The 25322-nt window shown below is 42.8% G+C and overlaps 2 protein-coding genes across 16 annotated transcripts in view; both read right to left on the minus strand.

Moving 5' to 3' along the window:
• The window catches only part of CADPS2 (calcium dependent secretion activator 2), a 560752-nt gene that overhangs the window by 244208 nt on the left and 291222 nt on the right, over positions 1 to 25322 (minus strand). For all 15 annotated transcript variants that reach the window (XM_048836201.2, XM_048836202.2, XM_048836197.2 and 12 more), the window contains one exon: positions 5752 to 5891. In XM_048836201.2, the coding sequence (XP_048692158.1) occupies positions 5752 to 5891 (140 nt within the window). The remainder of the gene's footprint in view (positions 1 to 5751; positions 5892 to 25322) is intronic.
• Positions 791 to 3617, minus strand: LOC125630373 (uncharacterized). Its single transcript, XM_048836209.2, has 2 exons — positions 2131 to 3617; positions 791 to 1694 (listed from the first exon to the last, which is right to left on the minus strand). Exons 1-2 carry the CDS (start codon positions 2314 to 2316, stop codon positions 1125 to 1127), a joined length of 756 nt encoding a protein of 251 aa, XP_048692166.1. The 5' UTR covers positions 2317 to 3617; the 3' UTR covers positions 791 to 1124.

The following is a 25322-nucleotide window of genomic DNA, read 5'->3' on the forward strand; positions in this document are numbered from 1 at the left end:
ATTAAGTGAGTGCGATGAGAAGAGGCAGGATGCAATGCTGAGGCTAATGGGGGAGCAAACGGACATGTTCAGGTGTCTGATAAAGCGGCAGGAAAGCCAGCAAGAGCACAGATCGCCACTGCATCCACTGTACAACCACCTGCCATCCTCCCCAAGTTCCATATCCTCCTCACCCAGAGGCCCAAGAACACGGGGGCGGGGGGAGGCTCCGGGCACCCAGCCACTCCACTCCAGAGGATGGCCCAAGCAACAGAAGGCTGGCATTCAAAACAGTTTTGATTTGTCGTGTGGCTACAATAAGCAATGTGGCTTTGTCCTTCCCTCCTCCCCCTCCCCACCCGGGCTACCTTATCAGTTATCTCCCCTTTTTTTAAATTAATAAAAAAAGAATGCATGGTTTCAAAACAATAGTGACTTTATTTCCTTTGCCAGCTGTGATTGAAGGGGGGAGGGTGGTTGGCTTATAGGGAATAAAAATCAACAAAGGGGGCAGGTTTGCATCAAGGAAAAACACACACAACTGTAACACCGTAGCCTGGTCAGTCATAAAATTGGTTTTCAAAGCCTCTCTGATGCATAGCGTGCCTACCTGGGCTCTTCTAATTGCCCTGGTGTCTGGCTGTTCAAAATTGGCAGCCAGGCAATTTGCCTCAACCTCCCACCCTGCCATAAATGTCTCCCCCTTACTCTCACAGATATTGTGGAGCACACAGCAAGCAGCAATAACAATGGGAACATTGGGTTGCGCCGAGGTCTAACCTAGTCAGCAAACAGCGCCAGTGAGCTTTTAAACGTCCAAAGACACATTCTACTGCCATTCTGCACTTGCTCAGCCTGTAGTTGAACTGCTCCTTATTACTGTGCAGGCTGCTTGTGTATGACTTCATGAGCCATGGGAGCAAGTGGTAGGGTGGGTCCAAGGATAACTATTGGCATTTCAACATCCCCAACAGTAATTTTATGGTCTGGGAAGTAAATCCCTTCTTGCAGTTGCTCAAACAGCCCGGAGTTTCTAAAGATGTGAGCGTCATGCACCTTTCCTGGCCATGCCACGTTGATGTCGGTGAAACATCCCTTGTGATCTACAAGTGCTTGCAGCACCATTGAAAAGTACACTTTGCGGTTTATGTACTGGTTGGGAAGGTGGTTCCGCCTATCACCCCACTGTAATGGAAACCCATTGCAGCAAAGCTATCCACTATGACCTGCACATTTCCCAGAGTCACTACCCTTGATAGCAGAACGTCAGTGATTGCATTGGCTACTTGAATCACTGCAGTCCCCACAGTAGATTTGCCAACTCCAAATTGATTCCCGACTGACTGGTAGCAGTCAGGTGTTGCAAGCTTCCACAGGGCTATGGCCACTTGCTTCTCAACTGTCAGGGCAGCTCTCATCTTGGTATTCCTACACTTCAGGGAAGGGGAAAGCAACTCACAGAGTTCCAGGAAAGTGGCCTTACGTATGTGAAAGTTTCGCAACCACTGGGAATCATCCCATACCTGAAAGACTATGCGGTCCCACCAGTCTGTGCTTGTTTGCTGGGCCCAGAATCGGCGTTCCACTTTATCAACCAGCCCCACTGCTGCCATGATGTCCCAGTTGCCACATCCCATGCTTTCAGGAACGTCTGTGTCCACATCCTCCTCACAATCGTCCTTGTGCTGCCGTCTCTTAGCCAGGTTCTGCACATACTGCAGTATAACGTACAAGGTGTTTACAATGCTCGCAACAGCAGCGGTGAGCTGAGCGGGCTTCATGCTTGCCGTGCTATGGTGTCTGCCTGGGTAACCCAGGAAAAAAGGTGCGAAATGATTGTCTGCCGTTGCTTTCACGGAGGGAGGAAGGGAGGAGGCAGGGGAGACTGACTAAATGTACCCAGAACCACCCAAGACAATGTTTTTGCCCCATCAGGCATTGGGAGCTTAACCCAGAATTCCAGTGGGCAGCGGAGACTGCGGGAAAGTTTCCCACAGCACACTCCTTGGTGAGTCTACGCTAGCCATGGTAGTGAGGATGCACTCCGCCGACTTAATGCGCTTAGTGGGGACATACACAATTGACTGTATAAAATCGATTTCTAAAAATTGACTTCTATAAAATCGACCTAATTTCATAGTGTAGACATACCCTCAGTCTTCTCTTCTCCAGACTAAACAAATCCAGTGTTTTCAATCTTCTTTCATAGGTCATGTTTTCTAGACCTTTCATCATTTTTGTTGCTCTTCTCTGGACTTTCTCCAATTTGTCCACATCTTTCCTGAAATGTGGCGCCCAGAACTGGACACAGTACTCCAGTTGAGACCTAATCAGCATGGAGTGTGAGAATTACTTCTCGTGTCTTGCTTACAATACTCCTGCTAATACATCCCACAATGATGTTTGCTTTTTTTGCAACAGCGATACACTGTTGACTCATATTTAGCTTGTGATCCACTATGACCCCCAGATTCCTTTCTGCAGTGCTCCTTCCCAGACAGTCATTTCCCATTTTGTACGCGTGCAACTGATTATTCCTTCCTAAGTGGAGTATTTTGCATTTGTCCTTATTGAATTTCATCCTATTTACTTCAGACCATTTCTCCAGACCAGTTTGTCCAGATCATTTTGAATTTTAATCCTAACTTCCAAAGCACTTGCAACCCCTTCCAGCTTGGTATCGTCCACAAACTTTATAAGTATACTCTCTATGCCATTATCTAAATCATTGATGAAAATATTGAACAGAACCAGACCCAGAACCAATCCCTGTGGAACCTCACTCGTTATGCCCTTCCAGCGTGACTGTGAACCACTGATAACTACTCCCTAGGAATGATTTTCCAACCAGTTATGCACCCACCTTATAATAGCACTATCTTTGTGCATATGCCTTCTGATAACAGTCTTTAATTACACAATCATATATGTTTTCCTACCGACCCTTCTCTGATTCAGTGCCGAGGATGGATACTGATCACTTAATAAGCAGCTATTCAATATTTGGTTTTCTCCTCACTGTTCCATGTATGGCTCTAGACCTTATTTACTGCACACCCGTCAAACCTGCTCAGAAAACAGAATTATTAAATTAATTACTATTCTATGGTATTCCTAATAATAGTATGTGGTGCTTCACAAACATCAATGAATTTATCTTCACAATATCCCTGTGAGATGAAGAGGTCTTGTTTTTTTCATTTTACAGAGTGGGGACTGAAGCACAGAGAGATTAAGGTCAAAAGTATCCATTAACTTGTAATGCCCTATTTGAACGCGCAGGACCTGACGTTTCAGAGTACTCCGTAGTATTTAGCACCTCCTATGTTCAAAACACTGTTCCCACAGATTTCAGTTGCAATTGTAAGTCCTCAGCACTTCTGCAGATCAGACCCAGATTTCTCAGTTCAGACACCCAGAGAAACAGGAACACAAAATTAATGACCACATGTGAAAAGTCTGGTTTAAGTGACTTGCCCAGAATCACACAGGAACTCTTTGGAAGAGGCAGGGTTAGAATCTAATTTGCCAGCACAGTATTCAAGTTCCTTAACTATGACAACGTCCTTTCTACTTCAGCAACCTCCAGCCTGAGTCACGAAACACTTTCCAACTTTGTCAACAAAGGCAGAGGTCCTAAGATGTCACCCTTCTTTACTACACAGACCTAATCCTTCCCCAGAGGAGGTCCATCCAGTGTATCACATTGCATCCACATGAAGGGAATAAATTAGAGTTGCTTGAGTGCTTGAATTTGCCAACTTATTAATGTTCTTTTAACTAGGGATGTAAATATAGTTTAAAAAGTTAACCGTTTAAACTATTAAAATTCTATCATTTAAACAGTTAACTGATTAAAGGGAGAGGGGCTGGGGTTGCTCTGGCTGGCGAGGCAGGGGCTTGGGCTGGGGTCAGTTGGCCAGCTAGTGGGGCACGGCTGGAATCTGGCCAGTGGAGCCAGGATCTGGGGTCTGGCCAGCATAGCCAGAAATTGGCGCTGCACGGCCGGGGCCAGAGTGGTGTAGCCAGGGGCTGAGGTCCGGCCGACATGGCCGGGTTTGGCGTGGCACAGCCATGGGCTGGCTGGTGCAGCTGGGGGTTAACGGTTAATGTCAGTTAACAGGGAAGCCTAATGCTTACCGATTAACTGGTTTTACATCCCTACTTTTAACATGTTTTTTTTAATAATGCCCTAATTATTAAAAAAAACCAAAACCCTGAAATCCCCCCAAGAAATTCCATCATGTGGCATCATATTGACACCCACAGCAGCAGATCTGGACCACCACACAGACTCCAGCCATGTGAGCTAATGGAGTAACTGATCTCAATAGTAGATCATCATCCTGTAGCTGAAGCATTAAAGGGAGATGGAAACACACTTTGCCAGTTGGTTTCACAGATATTTTCTGAGAACAGAAGAATATTGAAACTCAGGAATCATGGGTTCTATTACAGGTTCTGAATGGAAATGTCTTCTAGTCTGCACAGACTCACTTCTGCCTGTCCCTTTGCCTTCCCTCCCCCTGAAGCTTTACCCCTTCTGCCCTGTCCCCTCCAACCTGTCCCCAACTTCCTATTCCTGGCTTCTTATCCCTGTCCTATTCTCCTTGACTACCCAGTCTCAGTTTCCAATTCTCAGACTTCTCATCCCATCATACTCTCCTTGCCCAGCCAGTCCCAGTTCCCCCTTCCCAGCTCCTCACCCAATGCATCTCTCCCCTAATGCCCCAGGCTCCTGAGCTCGATCCCCTTGAACAACCAGTCCCAGTCTCCTTGCCCTACCAATCCCAAGTCTCATTCTTTGAAACAACAGAACCATTTGGGCTGACATTTTCACAAAAAAACCATCCTGAGGCAGACACGGGTCATGGAAAATTTCAGGCCATACGGTTAAAGTTTAGCAAAGTCAAAAGGAACTGAAAACTGTGTTATATAATAGGAAGTCTGGGGAATCCTTAATAATAGGCGACGACACCAGCCCTGTCTGAAATAAGCAAAATAGAGACAATAGGAAGTATTTCAGAAGAATTTAATAGCATACTCAATGCTAATTTATACAGTAACAATTAGAATCTAGAATGGTGTTCTTTTTCTGGAAACCTTCTGCCTTTTGTTTGCATTGTGTAGAAGGATAAAAAATATGCCTGCCGAACACTTTGTAACACTTGTAATTGAAGCCTTTTCCTTTTGCAGGAAACATTATTATTTTTGCAGTTGGGATGGGGGATGCTGGCCATGTGTTTTCATATTTTTTTTATAATCCATTACACATAGCTCTAATGCAAGATATAAAAACAGGAAAATGTTCCTAAATTGGTACTATACTGCAAATACCCTTGAACCGAAATATTGAACATGAGAGGACAAACTTTTTGTGTTATAAATAGCACCACATTCACATACAAAATTTATTTTATTTTAATGGAAATTGTGTGCCACCTAGATATCAAGTATTTTAAAAATCATTATTAACTCTAAGCCTAACATTCAAGAACTGCTTTTTGTAAATGGCATTGCACTTTTCACTCTGACATCTTAGAATTCGTTCTTACAATTTGTCTTTACATCCCAGTGAATCCTTTGAATTAAATGTTAGTCCAAGGTACAAATTATTTATAAAGCCAGCACATGGTACCTTCCCATATTACAGCAACTGTTGTGCATTTCAGTGCTGCTTCTCAACTTTGTCTTATAGTTACAAGTGGAAAAATGTGAACATAATATTGGAACTAAATAACATGCAGAGGAATTCAAAAATTCCATACTCACCCACAATGCTTCATATGGGGTGGTTTATCCATCCTCACTGCCAGTTTAATCTTCAAGTCAGAGTCCTGGCTGTTTTTGGGGACTATCATTTTATGCAACTCAGGCGACTTTGAGCTATTGGATGTTGGATATAATATAACCTGTAAAATATAAAATAAGAACTTTTTTTATTGTACTGACTCAAAAATCTTACCAGAATTTACTTGGTGACTTGTGACCGATTGAGAGCTTCATTGTATCTTTTCCAACAGGGGTTGTCAGAGTCAAGACATGGCTAATAAACCATTTTATTCCATCTCCTCACAACAGATGTGTTTTCAAAGCAGATTCATTTAGTTTCTGACAAATGGGTGTTTTTATATCATCAGATAACATGTTTTCCTCCTGTGTTACTTCATTCCAAATTAATAGCTCAACAAGCCCCAGCAGAACTGACAGTTGAGAAATGCTCATGTACAATTAAGCAAGCACCTAGACACTTTCATCATTCAATACTCCACAGGGAATATGTCTACTGAAACAATGTGCTATGGTATTATACAATAGATAGCATTCTCCAGCAATGAAATTAATTACTTGAGAGAACACAAGAGTAATACTCTGTTTCTTACCATTTTTATGATTCAGTCAGTGGTAATAATGAAAATCAATCACAGTAATATCACAGAAATTAGAGATGGAAGAGATCGATTAGGTCTAGCCCATCTTGCTCCAAGTGCAGTAGACTGCAGTTATGTCTCTAGCACTCTGTCCAACCCACGTAATCTATTCACAATACCATGTTGATATATCTACAATAATGACAAGTTATATACAATTGGAAAAAATAAATCTTTATTTCAAATTAAACAGAAGCTTAGATCCAAACTGTTAAAAAAATCCTTTATTTATTACTAATTACAATTAAGCAGTCTCCATGTAGTACCTGAATAACATTAGATAACCATAGCCTCCTCCATTCTCATTGTGGCCACAGCCCTTGAACAGGATTACACTTCGAAATCACATGTCTCTAGGGGACTCATGACAAGTCAGTGTGTTCAGACTATCACCACCAAGAAATGAAATATTTCAAAATAAAGCACAACCCAGTAAAATAACAATCTACTTCTTCTGTGTCACTGTTCTACAAGATTCACGAGAAAAGGTTATCTAAAACAACTGGTTTCATAAGTATATCTATATATCTCCTCTGTGTAATATGGGAAAGTTAAAATGAGAACTTGAGTACAAGTCGCCAAGAAAAGGTAAATGTAAAGAATACCTTCACGGCTAAGACCATTACAATAGTACTGTATCTGAGGCCTAAATCTCTGGGATGTTGAACGCCCCCAGTTTACAGCATTTTATCTTAGTACTTTGCAGAATCAGAATCATGAGTTCTGGTAATCACAGACTCATACAATCGTAGGACTGGAAGGGAACTCGAGAGGTCTTCTAGTCCAGTCCCTTGCACTCATGGCAGGACTAAGTATTATCTAGAACATTCCTGACGAGTGTTTGTCTAACCTGCTGTGATAAATGAAAGGGGGGGTAGCTCTCTTTTGTGGAGACCCAGCCAGTCAGTTAGCTATAGAATCCCTCTGGGTAGCTGTTCTCTACTTGCTTTACCTGTTAGGTTAAAAGGGTTAAAGGGTTAAAAAGTCTGACTGCATGCATAGGCAAAGGAAAGTGAGTGAGCACCTGACCAAAAGAGCCAATGGGAGGGCTAGAACTTTTTAAAATTGGAAAAAAAATCTTTCCCTTGGTTGGTCTGTCTGTTGTTCTCCGGAGAGAGGAGACACATACCAGCAATGTTATAAGAAGCTTTAAACCAGGTATGGAAAATCATCAGATCATACCTAGAACTACTTCTTAGAACCCCAGATATGCAAGTAAATCAGGGAATGTGTAGGAAGGACATGATTAGGGTTATTTCCTTTATTTTTTATTGGCTTGTGGACTCCTCTGTGCTAACCTCCAAATGCTTTTCTTTTGCTTGTAAGCTGGACCGCAAGAGAACCATTCTTGCTGCTTAATTATTATATTTGCTCTTTTTAATTCTAGCAATAGCCTAAGTTCCAAATGTATTTTCTTTCTTTTTGTTTTTAATAAAATTTAACTTCTTTAAGAACAGGACTGGGGGTTTTTGTGTGTGTCCTAAGAGGTTTGTGCATATGTTGTTTAATTAGCTGGTGGCAACTGCTGATTTACTTTGTTTTCTTTCTCAGCTCTTCCCCGGCGGGGGGGTGGGAGAGTGGGGGGTGAAAAAGCTTGAGGGTACCCCACAGGAAGGAATTCCCAAGTGCTCCTTCCTGGGTTCTCAAAAGGGGGGGAGAGGTTGCACTTGAGTGGTGGGAGCATCTACCCATTCAAGGTCAGAGACAAGCCGTGACCTTTGGAGTTTAATACTAGCCTGGAGTGGGCAGTATTAATTTTTAGAATCCCTTTAAGCTCCCACCTTCCGCACTCAAAAGTGCCAGAGTGGGGAATCAGCCTTGACACCTACTCTAAAAAATCTCCAATGATGGAGATTCCACAACCTTCCTAGGCAATTTATTCCAGTGCTTAACCACCCTGAGAGTTAGGAATTTTTTCCTGATGTCCAACCTAAACCATCCTTGCTGCAATTTAAGCCCATTGCTTCTTGTCCTAACCTCAGAGGTGAAGGAGAACAATTTTTCTCCTTCCTTCTTGTAACAACCTTTTATGTACTTGAAAACTGTTATATCCCCTCTCAGTCTTCTCTTCTCCAGACTAAACAAACAAATTTTTTCAATCTTCTCTCATAGGTCATGTTTTCTAAACCTTTCATCATTTTTGTTGTGCTCTCTAGACTTTTCCAATTTGTTCACATCTTTTCTGAAATGTGGCACCCAGAACTGCACACAATACTCCAGTTGAGACCTAATCAGTGCGGAGTAGAACAGAAGAATTTCTTCTTGCATCTTACTTACAACACTCATGCTAATACATCCCAGAATGTTTGCTTTTTTTGCAACAGTGTTACACTGTTGACTCATATTTAGCTTGTGGTCCACTATGACCCCCAGATCCCTTTCCACAGTGCTCCTTCCCAGGCAGTCATTTTCCATTTTGTTTGTGTGTAACTGATTGTCCCTTCCTAAATGGAGTACTTTGCATTTGTCCTTACTGAATTTCATCCTATAAACTTCAGACCATTTCTCCAATTTGTCCGATCATTTTGAATTTTAATCCTATCCACCAAAGCACTTGCAACTCCTCCCAGCTTGGTATCATCCGCAAACTTTATAAGTGTACTGTCTATGCCATTATCTAAATCACTGATGAAGAAACTGAACAGAACTGGACCCAGAACTCATCCTGCAGGAGCCCACTTGATATGCCCTTACAGCTTGACTGTGAACGACTGATAACTACTCTTTGGGAACAGTTTTCCAACCAGTTATGCACCCACCTTACAGTAGCTCCATCAGATTCTAGGCTGTATTTCCCCAGTTTGTTTATGAGAAGGGTCATGCGAGACAGTATCAAAAGCCTTACTAAAGTCAAGATATACCACAGCTACCACTTCCCCCCCATCCACATGGGTTGTTACCCTACCAGAGAAAGCTATTAGGTTGGTTTGACACAATTTGTTCTTGACAAATCCATGCTGACTGTTAGTTATCACTTTATTATCTTCTAAGTGTTTGCAAATTGATTGCTTAATTATTTGCTCCATTATCTTTCTGGGTATTGAAATTAAACTGACTGGTCTGTAATTCCCTGGGTTGTCCTTACTCCCCTTTTTATAGATTGGCACTATATTTGTCCATTTCCAGTCCTCTGGAATCTCACTGTATTCCATGACTGTTCGAAGATAATTGTTCGTGGCTTAGATATCTCTTCAGTCAGCGCCTTGAGTATTCTAGGCATTGGCGCCCGACTCCGTGGGTCCTCCGGAACCACCAATGGGGAAAATATGCTCCCCATCATCTCCCCCGCCATCCCCACAGCACCTCCTGCCTGCCAGCGGGCCCTGCAGATCAGTGCCTCCCCTTCCCTCCCTGTGCCTCATATCTGCTGCAATCAGCTGTTTCGTGGCATGCATGAGGCTGGGAGGGAGGGGGGAGGAGCGACGATGTGGCACACTCGGGAGGGGTGGAACTGGGTGGGAAGAGGCGAGATGGGGGTGGAGCAGGGGTGGGAAGAGGCAGGGCAGCAGTGGAGTGGGGGCCGGAAAAGGGGGAGTGGTGGGGTTTTGGGGGAAGGGATGGAGTGGAAGATTGGACAAATGACCAGGGAGGAGTACAAAACTGAAGGAGTGAAATCAGGAAGGCCAAATCACACTTGGATTTGCAGCTAGCAAGGGATGTTAAGAGTAACAAGAAAGGTTTCTTCAGGTATTTTAGCAACAAGAAGGTGGTCAAGGAAAGTGTGGGCCCCTTGCTGAATGGGGGAGGCAACCTAGTGACAGAGGATGTGGAAAAAGCTAATCTACTCAATGCTTTTTTTGCCTCTGTCTTCACAAAGAAGGTTAACTACCAGACTACTGCACTGGGCAGCACAGTATGGGAACCAGCCCTCTGTGGAGAAAGAAGTGGTTCAAGACTATTTAGAAAAGCTGGACGAGCACAAGTCCATTGGACCGGATGCACTGTATCCGAGGATGCTAAAGGAGTTGGCGGATGTGATTGCAGAGCCATTAGCCATTATCTTTGAAAACTCATGGCAATCGGGGGAGGTCCCGGATGACTGGAAAAAGGCTAATGTGGTGTCCATCTTTAAAAATGACACTTAAGTTGCCTGTGAAATCTTAATTCAGCTCCCTTGTACATATGCATTATGATACAGTTTTTAGTTACATGATCACACTACTATTTTTTCAACAGGACGCATGCATCATTCAGGCCTGGTCTACACTACAAAGTTAGGTCAACCTAAGCCATCTTGCATCAACCTATTTGTGCATGTGTCTATACTTAAGTTCATCTCTCACCCATGTAAGTGCCATATTATGGCGACCTCCCCGAATGGCATAGAGTCATGGTCAGCACACTAAGGTCAATTCAAATTTCTGAAATGCCTTTTCCTGATTGCCCAGCTTGGCAAGCACACCTAGCAGCTCTCCATTGTTGTGTGCAACTGCCCAGCTTATCATGCCAGCTATGTGCTCCAGACATACTGTGGCCTAGAGAAGACAAGAGATATTGGATCTCCTGGGCCCGTGGGGAGATGAGGCTGTGCAGGCACAGCTACGGACCAACCGTAGAAATGTGGACATCTACAAGCAGATTGCACGGGGGATGCAGAAGGGGTATGACAAGGATCAGTAGCAATGCCGCATGAAATGAAAGAACTGAGATAGACATACCAGAAGGCCAAGGAGGCCAACATTCAATCTGGTGCTGAGCCAAAGACAGGCAGCTCTTACAAAGAGTCTTGGCAAAGACACCGTCCCCACCTCCCCGCCACACATATACCTCTGAAGAGCCTAAGACACAGACCACTGCCACGGACAGCTAGAAGGAGGAAGAAGGAGAGGGCGAGTAGGAGGAGGAGGATGGGGGACATGCTACCGGGGGTGTCCAGCTATGCTGCAAACCAGGTGCGAGGCAAATCCACAGGCAGAGCAGGGCCGCTCACTCAGTCACCCATCCCCAGAACCTCAACAGGTGCCAAGACTCACCCCTCCATCAGAGTCTGCAGTGACTCATTGTCACTGAGGTATGCTACATCAACTGAGCTGTACCGATTTATCCTGTAAGCAGAGCCCTCTGGCGTGCTGCAGCAACCTCTCTCTGAGCAGGGCATGGATCAGATGACCCACAGGCATTTCACTGACCCTGCCAGAGCTGCAAGTTATTCTGTGCATTAGCATTACTTGGCCAAGAATCCACCTGCTACCTCAATCTTACAGATTCCCTAGGCTTCCAGCCTGCTCTTGATCCGGTTCCTGTGCCTGCCCCCAGGCTTGCCTGAGCCTTGTTCTAGCCTGCTTCAATCTTGTCTGTGCCCTTCACTGACCCTGCTCCCGCCCTGTTACTGACGCACTCCAACCCTGCATGTCTCCTGACCTCCAGTCCCTAGGATTGACTCTCTAACTGGCTTCAACCTTTGGCCTGCCTCCTTACTCTGTGATCCTGAGTTGGGGCTTATCCACAGACACTGACCCCAGTTCTCAGCCATGGCCTGCCCTCAGACCCCGATTTCAACACTGCCCTTGGCCTCATCCTGACCCTATGTCTGACTTCAACCACTGTTTCAACCACCTAGAACACAGACTGACTCCAGGACCTGTTTGAGATTCCACTGCAGACCAAGTCAGCCCTGGCAGTCGAGCATGGGTGAGACCAACACAGTGGAAGGAACCTCAGGTCAGTGTGTAAATATATTTCCCACTTCAATGATGCACACAGCTATCAACTCTTCATTAATTTACTAGTATTAGAAGATGTAGCTATACAACAAAGAGAGGTACAGTTATCATCTGCTTTTCATTCCCCCGTAGAGTCAGGTGGGGAGGTGGTCATGCGGAGCAGTTTGTTTATGAACACAGGGATGTCCCTTGTGTTGTCCTGAGAGAACGCGATGAAACTTCCATGGAGGTGCTCTGCAATCCTCTCCTGAAAGTTTTGAGGGATGGCAGCTTTGTTTCTTCCTCCATGGTAGGGCACCTTCCTTTGCTAATCTGCAATAACTTCGAGAAGGACCACTGCAGTGGGGGGCCCAAAACTGGACACAATGCTCCAGATGTGGCCTCACCAGTGACAAATAGAGGAGAATAATCACTTCCCTCGATCTGCTGGCAGTGCTCCTACTAATGCAGCCCAATATGCCGTTAGCCTTCTTGGCAACAAGGGCACACTGTTGACTCATATCCTGCTTCTCATCCACTGTAATCTCCAGGTCCTTTTCTGCAGAACTGCTGCTTAGCCAGTTGGTCCCCAGCCTGTAGCAGTGCATGGGATTCTTCCGTCCTACGTGCAGGACTCTGCACTTGTCCTTGTTGACCCTCATCAGATTTATTTTGGCCCAAACCTTCAATTTGCCTAGGTCACTCTGGATCCTATCCCTACCCTTCAGAGTATCTACCTCTCCCCTGGGCTTAGTGTCATCCGCATACTTCCTGAGGGTGCAATCCATCCCATCATCCAGATCATTAATGATTAATCATTAAGCTTTACATCACTCAGCAGCCTTAACTAAAAATTAATGTATTTATGGGGATTTCTTCTCCCTCCCAAGTTTTAATAGTTTAGCACAATGTAAATATTTGTGCACATGCTCACATGTGCGCGCGCATGTGTGTATCTCAAGCAATAGAAGGAAGAAAAGGGGGCAGTTTCATGCATCCAAGGATCTCTTTTGGAACAGATGGGTGAACCTGACTACCATTCTGAACTGAACATCAAGAACTAAAGTCTAAAGATGAACGAAACCATGAGAAATGAGAATAAATACATGTCAATTTATCCAATAGCTCTAACTACAGCACTTTGTGTCACTGTAAATAAAGGTGACATATGGCCAAGGAGAGAAAGAAAAGGAAAAACAGTTGAATGCTATTATTAAAAAGATTGGTTTCAGAGTAGCAGCCATGTTAGTCTGTATTCGCAAAAAGAAAAGGAGTACTTGTGGCACCTTAGAGACTCACCAATTTATTTGAGCATAAGCTTTTGTGAGCTACAGCTTCATCGGACGCATCCGAGGAAGTGAGCTGTAGCTCACGAAAGCTCATGCTCAAATAAACTGGTGAGTCTCTAAGATGCCACAAGTACTCCTTTTCTTTGTATTAAAAAGATTGTTTTCCATTGTAATATGTTTTGTAAAACAATATTATTTCCAATGTTAGTGAACAAATAACTTTCCAGATTGTTTTGTCACAGGTTTATTTTCAAAGTGTTATGTCATTTCATGGTTTTAATCATTTAGCTATATTTTCCATAATCTGCTTACAAATAGAAGTCATCACCTCCTACATCTCTTCACTAATGGATGTAGAAAACACCTGTAAGTATCCTTTTTTTCTATACACAGTACTTCTACAAGTTTCACACAAATTCCAGTTGCAGAATGATTTCAAATCACCTTTTACTCTCAATGATGTTACTTTTTAAATATATTCTGTCAGCAGTAACACAAACTATAAACCATAATTCTAAAGAGAAGCATAAAGAAATAACCTGATAGGTAACCTTCATTATGAAAGCTGCATGCATTATTTATGATAATATAATTGAGTGCCAAAACTGGGCCTTGAGCGTTGCATGGGGCCAGGTGACTCATGACAAATCATCAGTCTCAGTCTACTGTTGCTTGGAATATTGCTGATAAATGCAGTCATCTTATGATCCTAGTAATACGCCAGACTTTTTAATTAAACTAAGCCACAAGGGGTTAAGTATCACATATTAATCGTCTCCCTCTTTTTTTTAAATCACCTTATCTTTCTAAAGATCTAGAAAATAAAAGTTAGACTCTCACTTTTTATGCTTTTCCTTCTGATCATACACATAACGTATATTCTCCAGAGATAAAAATCACAAAAAATAAAATTAAAAAAACCCACACAGATATACAATATTTTGCACTTAAATACTCTCTTCCATGCAAGGATCTCAAAACACTATTTCTTTTTGTGACTGACATGCAGAATGTTTCCCTCCTAAGCTCTAGGTACAACACACGTTGAAATTTTCACAGCCGACTAGAGGACGTAGCCACACAACTATCTATTGCAATTGAACTATGTGGCTAAATCCCCAACTCAGAAAATGTCAACCACATTATAAAAGCAAATACAGAAGTTATCATTTATACCCAATAGAACAACTCTTCCTCAGTCACTAAACTTAACAGGGTGTGCAAGTTCCATCCCTTCCCGAGCCTTAATCCACTTCCTCTGGAAAGCTTGGAAGAACAGTTGAGCCATGCAGCATACCCTAATGGTTAAACTCTTGATCTGCCAGAACAAAGGTGGAAGCAGTGTGTTTCAGGCCTTGTCTACACAGCCACTTTAGAGTGCTGAAACACTCTCGTTTAGGAGTGTGAAAAAACACCCCGAGTGATACAAATTTCAGCGCTGTAAAGTGGCAGTGTAGAGAGTGCACCAGTGCTGGGAGTCGCGCTCCCAGTGCTGGTAGTTACTTCCCTTCTGGGGGTAGTTTTTTTAGAGCACTGGGAGAGCTCTCTTCCAGCGCTGGTGCCATGACTATACAGCAGTAGTGCTTTAATGTGGTAACGAAGACATACCCTCAGAGTCAAAGACATTTCATTGAAAACACCTGCCACCTGTAGTCTCCTGTTTAAGCCAGGGATTGTTAGCTCAAGCTCATCACCTGACTTCATCTGCCATGGTTTCAAATGAGGCAGCAGTCCTCAAAAGGACTCTTCAGCAGATTCATCACACCCAAGACACAAACTATAAGCACACTCCCCAATCAAGGGAGCCATTTCTTCTGGTTGCTTCTCCCAGCCCACAAGCATAACCTCAATCACATCTGAGTTTAGTCCCAGCCAACTGGCCCTTACCTAAGCCCCAATTTAGGCCAGATACTAGATAAATTGTTAAAGAGAAAATGCCAAAATATTAAGGTTGACTATGCAACGTTATTTCAGCCCCCTTATGCATATCTATTATGATACATCTAATTACACAATCACATACTATTTTTTCAACAGGACCCCTGCCTCATTCAGAATGGATGATGTTCATCGAATAAGTAGTTATTCCACAGTCAATTTTATCATCAGCCTTTAGGGGTGTCCCTGCCTTATTTATTATTCAAAAACTGCTCTGAATCTACAGTTACTATTTTCCTTCAGGGCTTTACTGTGGTGCTCACAGTGATGGGACATACCCGCATCCAACTGATAGAAAAGGCCAACGAGCATTCCTACACTCAGGCACTGGCAATTAGGTGCACCTGCAGAATATGATCCACCTGGAAAAGGGGAGCTTAAAAAGGTTAAACTCGCCACAGAGAAGTGGGGGGAGAAGTCTGCCCAGGAAGAGCGGCTGCTAGGGGCCGCCAGTGAGCTTAAGTAGTGAGGGGAGCCCAGCCTGAGGCGGTGGCTAGCCTTTCCTGTTTTGGGGACTGACACTACAAGCCTGATACAGGTGGGGCTGCTCCCAGCCAGTGACCTCTGGTGGAACCCAGGGTACACTGCCAGGACCTGGAAGTAATTGGACTCAGAAAGGACCACAAGAGTGAGCTGAATTCCTCTTGAGAACAGAGAGAATGTGCAGGAGAGGGGGCTCCCTTAGAGGAGCCGGGGCAAGACACTCAAATAGACTACAGCCAAGCCCAGGCTGAGGGTTGGCCTAAGACACACATTATAGTGGTATTTTCACAAACATCAATTAATTTATTTTCACAACAGCCCTGTGAAATAAAGCGGTATAATTCTTCCCATTTTCCAGATGAGAAACTGACTCATGGAGAAATTTAGGTCAAAAGTTTCCACTAACTTTGGATACTCAATTTGAGCCCATGACGGCCTTATTTTTCAGAATCCGTAGCGTTATATAACACTTTATACTATGTACAAAGCAGAGCTCCCAGGGGCTTCAGTTGCAGCTGTCAGTGCTCAGCCCCAGGGTCACCCATAAAATAGGAAGCGCAGTTTGTGACCACCTCTGAAGAATATAGGTTAAGTGACTTGCCAAACATCACACAGGCAACCTGTGCCAGAGGCAGGGATAAAACCAATTATCCAGAGCAGCATTCAACTGCCTTAACCTTGAGACCATGTCATCTTTTCCTATAGTCCCTTGCCCCATTCAGCTACCACCTTCCAGCCTCTGCAACAAATGCGGTAGGATCCTCCAGACTACAACCACCTTTTTCACACCACCCCAGTTCATCCCCAGTCCAGCTCCATCCTGTGAATAAAGCAGGGGTCCTGTGGAAAAATAGTCTGATCATGCTGTATGATAATGCACACGCACAAAGGGGTCAAATTACATTTGCACGGACAATATTAATTCTGACATTTCCTAAGTTTTGCGTTCTTTACTTTGCAAACTTAATATTATTTTAACATAGTTTGTTTTAGAAACCTAGAAAATTATAAAGTAAACTAGAAAACCAGAAATTTCACCAAGTGGAATCATATTGACCCCTAGTTCCCAGTCCCAGCCTCTTTGCCCAGCCAAATGCAATGTTCCCACAACCCCCACCCTGAGACCCTGCCCCCAGTCTTCTCTCCAGGATTCCTGTCTCTATCTATTGCCCTCCCCCTGCAACCCACAGCCCTCTGCACTTCAGTCAGGCTGCTTCTCAGTGTTGCCGACCTCAAAGATGGAACTGTAGCTGATCACAAGCTACCACCAGCGACTCCTTTGCAATTTCCCAGGGGCTGACTGGGTCCACCCAGCTGGGAGCTTCTTGTGTTTAGAGGCAGGGAGAGGGGCCCTGTGTCCTGTAGCCTGAATAGGGGGAGGGAAGCTGGAGCTGCTAGAGATATATAGGGAGGGTATTTTCAAAAAGTATGAGAGACATTGTTGTACATATAATTTCCTTTGTTCCCTCAAGTATATCCTTTTGGAAGTTTTCACCATGTAGCAGAATAATTCATGCTATAGAGGGCTTACTCTTTTATGTTTTACCAATTTAATGACTGAAAAAGAAAAGGATTTCAGACAAAACAAAGAGTGTGGGCAAGTTTTACTGTATATTTTTGCCTATTGTTACATGGCACCTATGACTGTCAAATTGAGTGAATTATACATGTGACTGGGCCAAACCATTGTCTGCACAAAGGCACAAGAAGTTTCATTCCCAGTATGCCCTTTGGTAAATTACCTTTAATATACAGATAATGGGACAGAGTCAGTGAAACTGGTTCACGGAGGTGTATTATTGTGAGACTCCTTCCCACTAACTTCTTCCCTCAGCACCTGGGCGTGGGAGTAGCTTTAATTCCTGCAAAAAACCTCCTTGGTCAGGAATCGATGTGGAGATGTACTGAATGAGCATATTCTCAGGGTGATTTTGGCTGTGTCCCCTTAACCAGACACTCTTGTCCACTTTTTTAGGATACACTGCCCCCCTTTAAGCCTTCTTTTCCCTCACACAATGGCATGAGAGAGTTTGGGACTACTTTGAGCTGCTTCAGTCTCACCAATTCCACATGATTGAACTTCAGAAGACTGGAAGTTGTAAATAACTAATGCCCTTGAATGCCTCAATGAGATTGCTGAGCATAATTTTATCCTCTGAGGAGTCCAGTTGGGCCTCACAGTTGTTGAAGTTGTAAGTCACTTGTGGTTGAGTGTTGGTTAGTGCCAAAGTTCCTTGCCCAAGGCACTCCCTAGACTCTGGGTAGGGTTTCAGCTCTCACCCAGGCCACTGCTTTGTGATGTCCAGGTGGTTTCCGACTCTGGTTCTAGTCCTAAAAGCCTTAGCCCCAGATAATCCCAGAAAGGACAGACTGTCAATGAACAGAACAAAAAGGGGAATTAACACAAATGAATCATCCCAAAGCTGGGTTAAGACTCTCTTCCTTCATAGGGCACTCGTCGGACTGTGGCCCTAAGCTAAGCTCACAAGTGAAATAGAGAGGAACAGTTCCCTCTCAATGTGAGTCAGCATTGGGCCCTCCCTTCCTTCAGGGATGGGCTTTCAGGCAACAGTCATCTGAGGAGCACCTGCCTTCAGACAGCCCTCTCTCCAGGATCTAAGGACTGAAGGTTTGTTCTCCTCCCTGGTCTGCCATCAAATGAGCTGGGGGTCTCATTTTTAAGCTCTTCTCGCAAATGTGACAGGGTAGGGCCACCCAAGCGTACATTAGCTTGTTAACCCTGTGTTGCCCAGTCTGGGGTTTTAATACCTTATCACAGGTAGAAATTCTGAGGGAAAGCTTTCAGGCAAAGCAAAGGACAAAGATAGGGGGGTGCTGAAGTGGAGAAATGAAAGGGCACAGCTCACACGGACTTCCCTTGAACAACAGGCCAACAGGAGCCTGGTCACCAAGGCAGTTTGTGGGGATTCCATATAACCAATATTACCTACTTGCTGAGTGATCTCAGTCTTGCCAGCTGTCATAATACTAGAACAGAAACCGCACAAAAAATGACCTAAGCCAGGGAAAATGGCAAACCGCAGAGAGTCATAGTTTCGGGGTAACTGCACCTCTGACTCCCACCATGGTCTACTCAAAGGATGCACCTTAAGTCTCAGGCCTCTTGCCATCACCTTTCTGTGGCCATGGAGCCAAGTCCTCTTTCCCTCCTGACCAGGGTTTAGGCTGCAGCCTCCCACCCCCACCTTGCAATTTATTGTGACTATCCCAGCAGATCTGACCTAGCTCAGTACCTGCCATTTCACTCTTTTTTTCTCTAGGAGCACTTCCAGTGGTTTACCAGTAACTAGACAGCTTTCAAAAAGCAAGGTACATTGATTTAAGAACAAAATTCTTACACAGAAAACATATACAAACAACAGGTGCTAGTATAGTACAAATAATAATAGTCATAACCGGTCTAAATGCATATTTAAGCTTACCAGAGGACCACCATCAGTCCTATGGAGACCATAGCAGGGTTTGGATCCTTGGTTAAACATTGATGTCAGTTTGTTGGATCAAAATGAGAGCCCTCTGAGTCTGTTTAAACTCAGCCTTTATACCTCAAAAGCCTTTGTTCCCAAGCCTCCTGAAACAGGTAAAACTAGTCAATACTCCTTTCCCCAGGGAGTAAAGTGTCAAGGCTGGATTGCATAACCAGTATTAGGATTTTGCACTAATGACTTACCTAGTGATTCCATATTCCCCATGAAATCCACCCAGTGAGCCAGGAACACACAAATACATATAATACATATTGACACAAAGGTCTATGAATATTCTACAGGCCCATGTTGTCTGGCCCATCCCAGTATTGCAGTCTTTGAAGTATCCATGATTTCAAGATCCGGCTCAAACATACAGATAAAATTCATAAAGTTGAAACAATAGTCCCCACAGATGGTGTGTGTATTTGCGATATCTGACACACAAAGCACCTGCTGAGAAGACCCTAAAATAACGATATAGGTGATGAGAGGGGGTGGGGTCTGGCAGTACATGGGACCAGCTGTAGCAATGGGAGCCTTTGGATGCTGCCACCTGAGCCCTATACAACTGCTGAAGTGGCTGGAGAGCTACCATTAAGCTAGGGGCATTCCAGCCTTCCTACACATGCTCCCCAAAGGACTGGTCTCTCTAGTGAAAGACAAATGCTAAACATTTCTGAAGAAAGGAGACTCAGACAGAGCTGCTCAGGAAACCTCTGCTTCTGAGCATGAGGGAAAAACCTGTGGAACCGCACTTGTAATGAGTGCTGGGGATGGGACCTGTACTCCAAGACTTGGAAAAGACAGAAAAACGGAGACGAAGGCTGGGAAGGAAAAAACAAGTCTTTCAGCACCTGATAGAGAAGCACATTACCACAACGGAGAACCATAATTTAGCATATTCAAAGTGTGGAATCTGTTTTAAAATCTACTTCTTTTTTCGGAGGCTGTTTCAACACATCACAGAATATAAATTATGTGCCTGCTGTTGTCAACATTCAGAAACTAGAAAATTGTGTGGGTACCTGCCCAGAAAGAGATCTTTAAAACAAATACAGAATAACAGTATTAATGAAAAGCATAGCTATAAAGCTAATTATTACTGGCTGCCTTTGGATGTGACAAGCAGCTCAAAAGACAAGAGTTCTTCACTCTTAATTGAATAATCAGTGCAACAAGACTAAACTATCTTTATATTCAAAAAAATCTAATCAAACACCACCTGCTGCTCCCACATTGTATTCACATGTGTGTGAAGCAAGCACAATGGCTGTCAGTTTGAATTATTACATTTGAACATCTTCATAGACAAAGCACGGAACAAAAAAAAAGTAGCACAGGATCTCTGGTAGGAAGGACTGAGTAAATTTGTATGCTCATCACAGGGTCAGATTTCCAAAAGTGTGCACCCAAAGGTGTGCTCTCACTTTTTACACTCACTCAGCTGCCACACACACAAACTCCAGCATTTACATCAACCCTGTTTTGTGTACATACATACCTAGATACCTGGGCAAATTGGAGTCAGCAGCATGCAAAAGAATGCACGTATTTTGGGAGATCTCAACCATTACCTAATTCAGAGTGGTCCAACCTTTTCACTGCCATGGGCTGGATGCTAGTTGGCCCACCCTGACCTAATCCTCTCAAATTCTGTGTTTTCTTGTTAGAAGAAATTTACAACGTTAAGAAATTTAAACTTAAGAATTTTAAATGCTGTACTCTGCTTTGCTCATCTAACATGCTGTTGGGGACACCCAGAGCCTCAGCAAGAGACATCTTTCTGCCTCCGAAGAGTGAGCTTAGCTGGAGGTTAAACTGTGTCATCTCCCTGACACACCAGTCTGTCTTCCTCACCAGCATACTCCTCAAGGCTCTCCCAGCCCAAACTTTATCCAGCAGGTAACCATCAGTGAATTCCAGCCCCCAAGCTCCTCAGAAATATTTCTCTGCAATGCACAGCATCTATCACTGTACATTCACAGAAGATATTCAGTTTGCTGCTCTTTTAGAAAGTCAGTACATTACAGCTTATTAGCTTGACTGGGGTAAACAAACCCTTCCTTTCAAATACAACACTGAGTAGGTTTACAGTAAAAATAAAACAAGTTGATTAACAAAAGGACATAGGTTAAGAGATACCAAGCAAAAGGGATAAAGGTAGAAATGGTTACAAGCAAATAAAGTAAAAACAGGCATCTAACAGACTACAACTTAATACAGCAAGATACAGTCTTTGTTCTAGATAATTTTTCTAACCCAGTCTCCTTTTCAGCTTTTCCTGGCCAGGATCCATCACAGAGATCAAATTGCTTGGTTCCTTTGTCTCCTAAACTGACAGATAAAGATGAAGTCTCTCTATGTTCCTTATATCCCCAAGAGATGTCTTTGTGTTACAAGGCAGGAAGGGGATTCAGTCTTGTGTGTCTCTCTGGGGTGCAGGACCAGTGTTAATTCTCTGCCTCTGGAGTTCAGGATAGCCCCCAATGCTTTAACTCAATGGCTTTGTTTACTGCTAACATGTAAATTGAGGTAAACCTATATTCCTTTATCTAAGAGAGACTTGATTATCACTTTTACCTAGGCTAGGATGTCTGGTCTTAAACATGTTCTAGTAACATCATACAGAGGGAATTGGTAACTTCATATATAAAGTTAATGCCTGCATTTTACATTGATATTAATAGCCAGTGTGTTGTCAGTGTTCAAATGATACCTCATGAGGCATATTCTGTACTAATATCATTACAGTAGTGCACAGGGTGTGAATACAGGGGTACCTAGGGTCACAGTTCTCTAACACTTTTTTAAATTAAATGACTGAGTGTATGCTTAGGTCTGTACAAAGACAAGCACACGCGTTTACTCATTTGTATTGCTGTAGTGCCTAGGAGTCTTAGTCATGGGGTCCTCAGACCACTTCTCATTTTACATTGAGTCAGTATATCTAATGAACCTCCAGTCTCTTCCAGAAGAACAGTGAAAAAGGCGCTGTTTTTTTTTTTTTTTTAAAAAATGTTCTGAGCAACCAGCAGAAAGCAAACAGAGCATCCCTATGTCAGCAAACTATCCTTGCCTTTATATTTGCCTTAGAAGCTGAAGACACCAGATATGCACGATATATGGTTATTTACACAATGGCATAAATGTGTGCAACATTTTACAAAACATATAAAGATGGACTACTCCCCCTGAAGAATTTACAGTTTAAGGCCCCTATCCTGCAACTGACTGTAAATGGAGGAATCCTGGTATCTGTATACAATCTGTTGCAGGATGAAGCCTCATATTAAGACAAGATCAACAAGAGGTGACTGTGACCCTAAGAACTCCTCAATGAAAACTGGCAAAGGGGTCACTGTTCTATAACAGCATCTCCTATTATACCTGACAAACTCACTACACCTAGCACACTGCTTTCATAGTATTTAACTATAAAGAATGTCATGTGAGGTCTTCAATGAAGGCCAGGATCACACTGGTCATTAATATCATTGTGAAATGTCTTTACTGACACTATGTAAGAAGTTATCTATATATATTGGAAATATGTTTTAAAGTCTGAGTCAATGCAGGGTTGACAAGCAGATTTTGCCAGACAAAGGAAGTGTATTTACCTTTTGCCTCAGTTCCCATGTAACTTAAGCATTGTAAGTCAACCCAACGGAAGCTCCATTTGCATAAGAAGTCACAACATAAGGATGTGAAGTCAATAAAGTCAGCACATCAGGGAACAAACCATGAGAGGGCATCCTGACCCTGGAGACAAAACAACGAATCTGGGGGGATATAAGAAGCAGGCAAAAGTACACTTCTTTATCCTTCACTAAGGAAGCAACAAGGACAGCACTTTTTGCTTTCATGAAAGAGGGATTTCAGCCATGTTGGTTGGAGATACAGAGATTGCTTTAGGGGAGACAAACTACTTTAGACAAGGGTTTGGCCTGTTAAAATTAAATTTAGACTTAGGAAGCCTGTTTCCTTTTGTTTTATATGTAACCATTTCTGTTCCATTATTATCCTTACTCACTCTCTCTTAATCTTAGCCTTTGACAATAAATTTAATATTGTTTTCACTATAAATATATCTCAGTGCTGTTATGTTATAAAGGAGTTGATCCTCAATTGAATCAAACAAGCTAGTATGTATACTGTCCCCTGAGGGACAGCAAACCTGGTAATTTCTGAGAGTATCCAGTGGTTAAGGGCTGTGAACTGCAAAGAGCACTCCAAGGACTCAGGGGTTGGTGTGTGCCTATCGTTAACCTGAATAGAGACACTGAGGTCTGAGAAAACCAGGAAGTCCGTGCTTATATTGCCAGAGGCTGCTGGTTTCATGGAGCTGAGCTACAGCAAGCAAAGATAAGACTGCTTGATGCTAAAGGCGGGTAGTGGTGAGGTGCCTCTAAGGCCTGGGTACCCCAGGCAGCGTCACAGTGAAAAAGGTGATAACTGTGAGACATGCATGCTTAAATGAAGGCTATGTGTGTCTTTAGAGTGGCAAGACATTTGGTTGTTTGTTTATTTTTCTACTCTTGAATTGATATTTCTTTCCTTTTTCCCCTTTAATTTTACATGATCTCTCCCCACAAAGGAAAAAAAATCATATCTGAAACATGACAGGAACTTTTTATATTTTAATATTTCAGTCCAACATATCAACAGATTTTTGCCTGACTGAGACGTGAGCAAGTACTGAATTTGGCCTTGAAAAGATGATCTTACTGAAATTATATCACCTTATATAACAGGAAGCAGGTGACAAATATAAGATTTATCATACTTGACCAGATTATTGGAAGCACATTTTATTAATTTTGTTCCATTCTTGGCTTGAAGAGCTGCAAATGGTTTAATACAAATATACAATTTTAATCCCATTTTTTCAAATGGAATATTCTCACTGAACTTGTACAATAAATGGCTCTCTTCATTTGCTATAGTTCACCATTATTCTCAGGTAATCTTACTTCAGAACTGTCTGAAAGATGTATGTTAAATGTAACTGTAAGAAAAAATATTCTTTAAATAGGCTTAGCATTATCCTTTTTATGTCGTAACAAGGAGTTGCCATATAATCTCAAAAAAGAGATATAGGAATTAGAAAAGATATAGAAAAGGGCAACAAAAATTATTAGGGATATGGAAAGGCTTCCAGATGGAGAGAGATTAATAGGATTGGGACTTTTCAGTTTGGAAAAGAGATGACTAAGGGGGGATATGATAGAGGTCAATAAAATCATGACTGGTATGGACAGAGTAAATAAAGAAGTGTTATTTACTCCTTCTCATAACACAAGAATTAGGGGTCACCCAATGAAATTAATAGGCAGCAAGTTTAAAACAAACAAAAGGAAGTATTTCCTCACACAACGCACAGTCAACCTCTGGAACTTTTTGCCAGAGGATGTTGTGAAGGCCAAGTCTAACAGGGTTCATAAAAGAACTAGGTAAGTTCATGGAGGATATGTCCCTCAATGGCTATTAGCCAGGATAGGCAAGGATGCAAAACCAAAACCATAATTGGATGTATGTACTTTAGCTACGGATATACAAAGAGATGACTACTCTGTGTAAGGAGGACACATTTTCAAAGGAAGTATTCACATTTTCCTGTGAAGGATTTATTCATGCAACTCCCAATGATCTTTATAGGAGTCAACTGCCTAAATTCAGGTTCCAAAATTTGAACCTTTAACCTACAGCGTCTGTAATGATATTTCATGGATAATAAAATGGATGACTCAACCATAAAGTAGTTCTGCACAGTGAGAAAACAAAAATAGCACTTGTTATTCAGTGAAAAACAATATTTCACTGGGCAATTTGTCATTAAGAATAACTGAATTACTCTTCAGGGTGACAGCAATGACTTTTGATTTCAGCAAGATTTATTTTTTCTAGTACGATAGCATCCATTGACACAACTACTATAACAACCACAAATTATATGATTAAATCTTTGTAAGAAACTCTAATTGCTCTTCCAACCAGCAGGGCCCAACTTCTTATTCACCTTTTGCCTTGGTTCCCATGTAACTTAAGCATTGTAAGCCAACCCAACGGAAG

The sequence above is a fragment of the Caretta caretta genome, chromosome 1, assembly GCF_965140235.1.
Source record: "Caretta caretta isolate rCarCar2 chromosome 1, rCarCar1.hap1, whole genome shotgun sequence".
In the NCBI taxonomy this organism is placed as follows: domain Eukaryota; kingdom Metazoa; phylum Chordata; order Testudines; family Cheloniidae; genus Caretta; species Caretta caretta.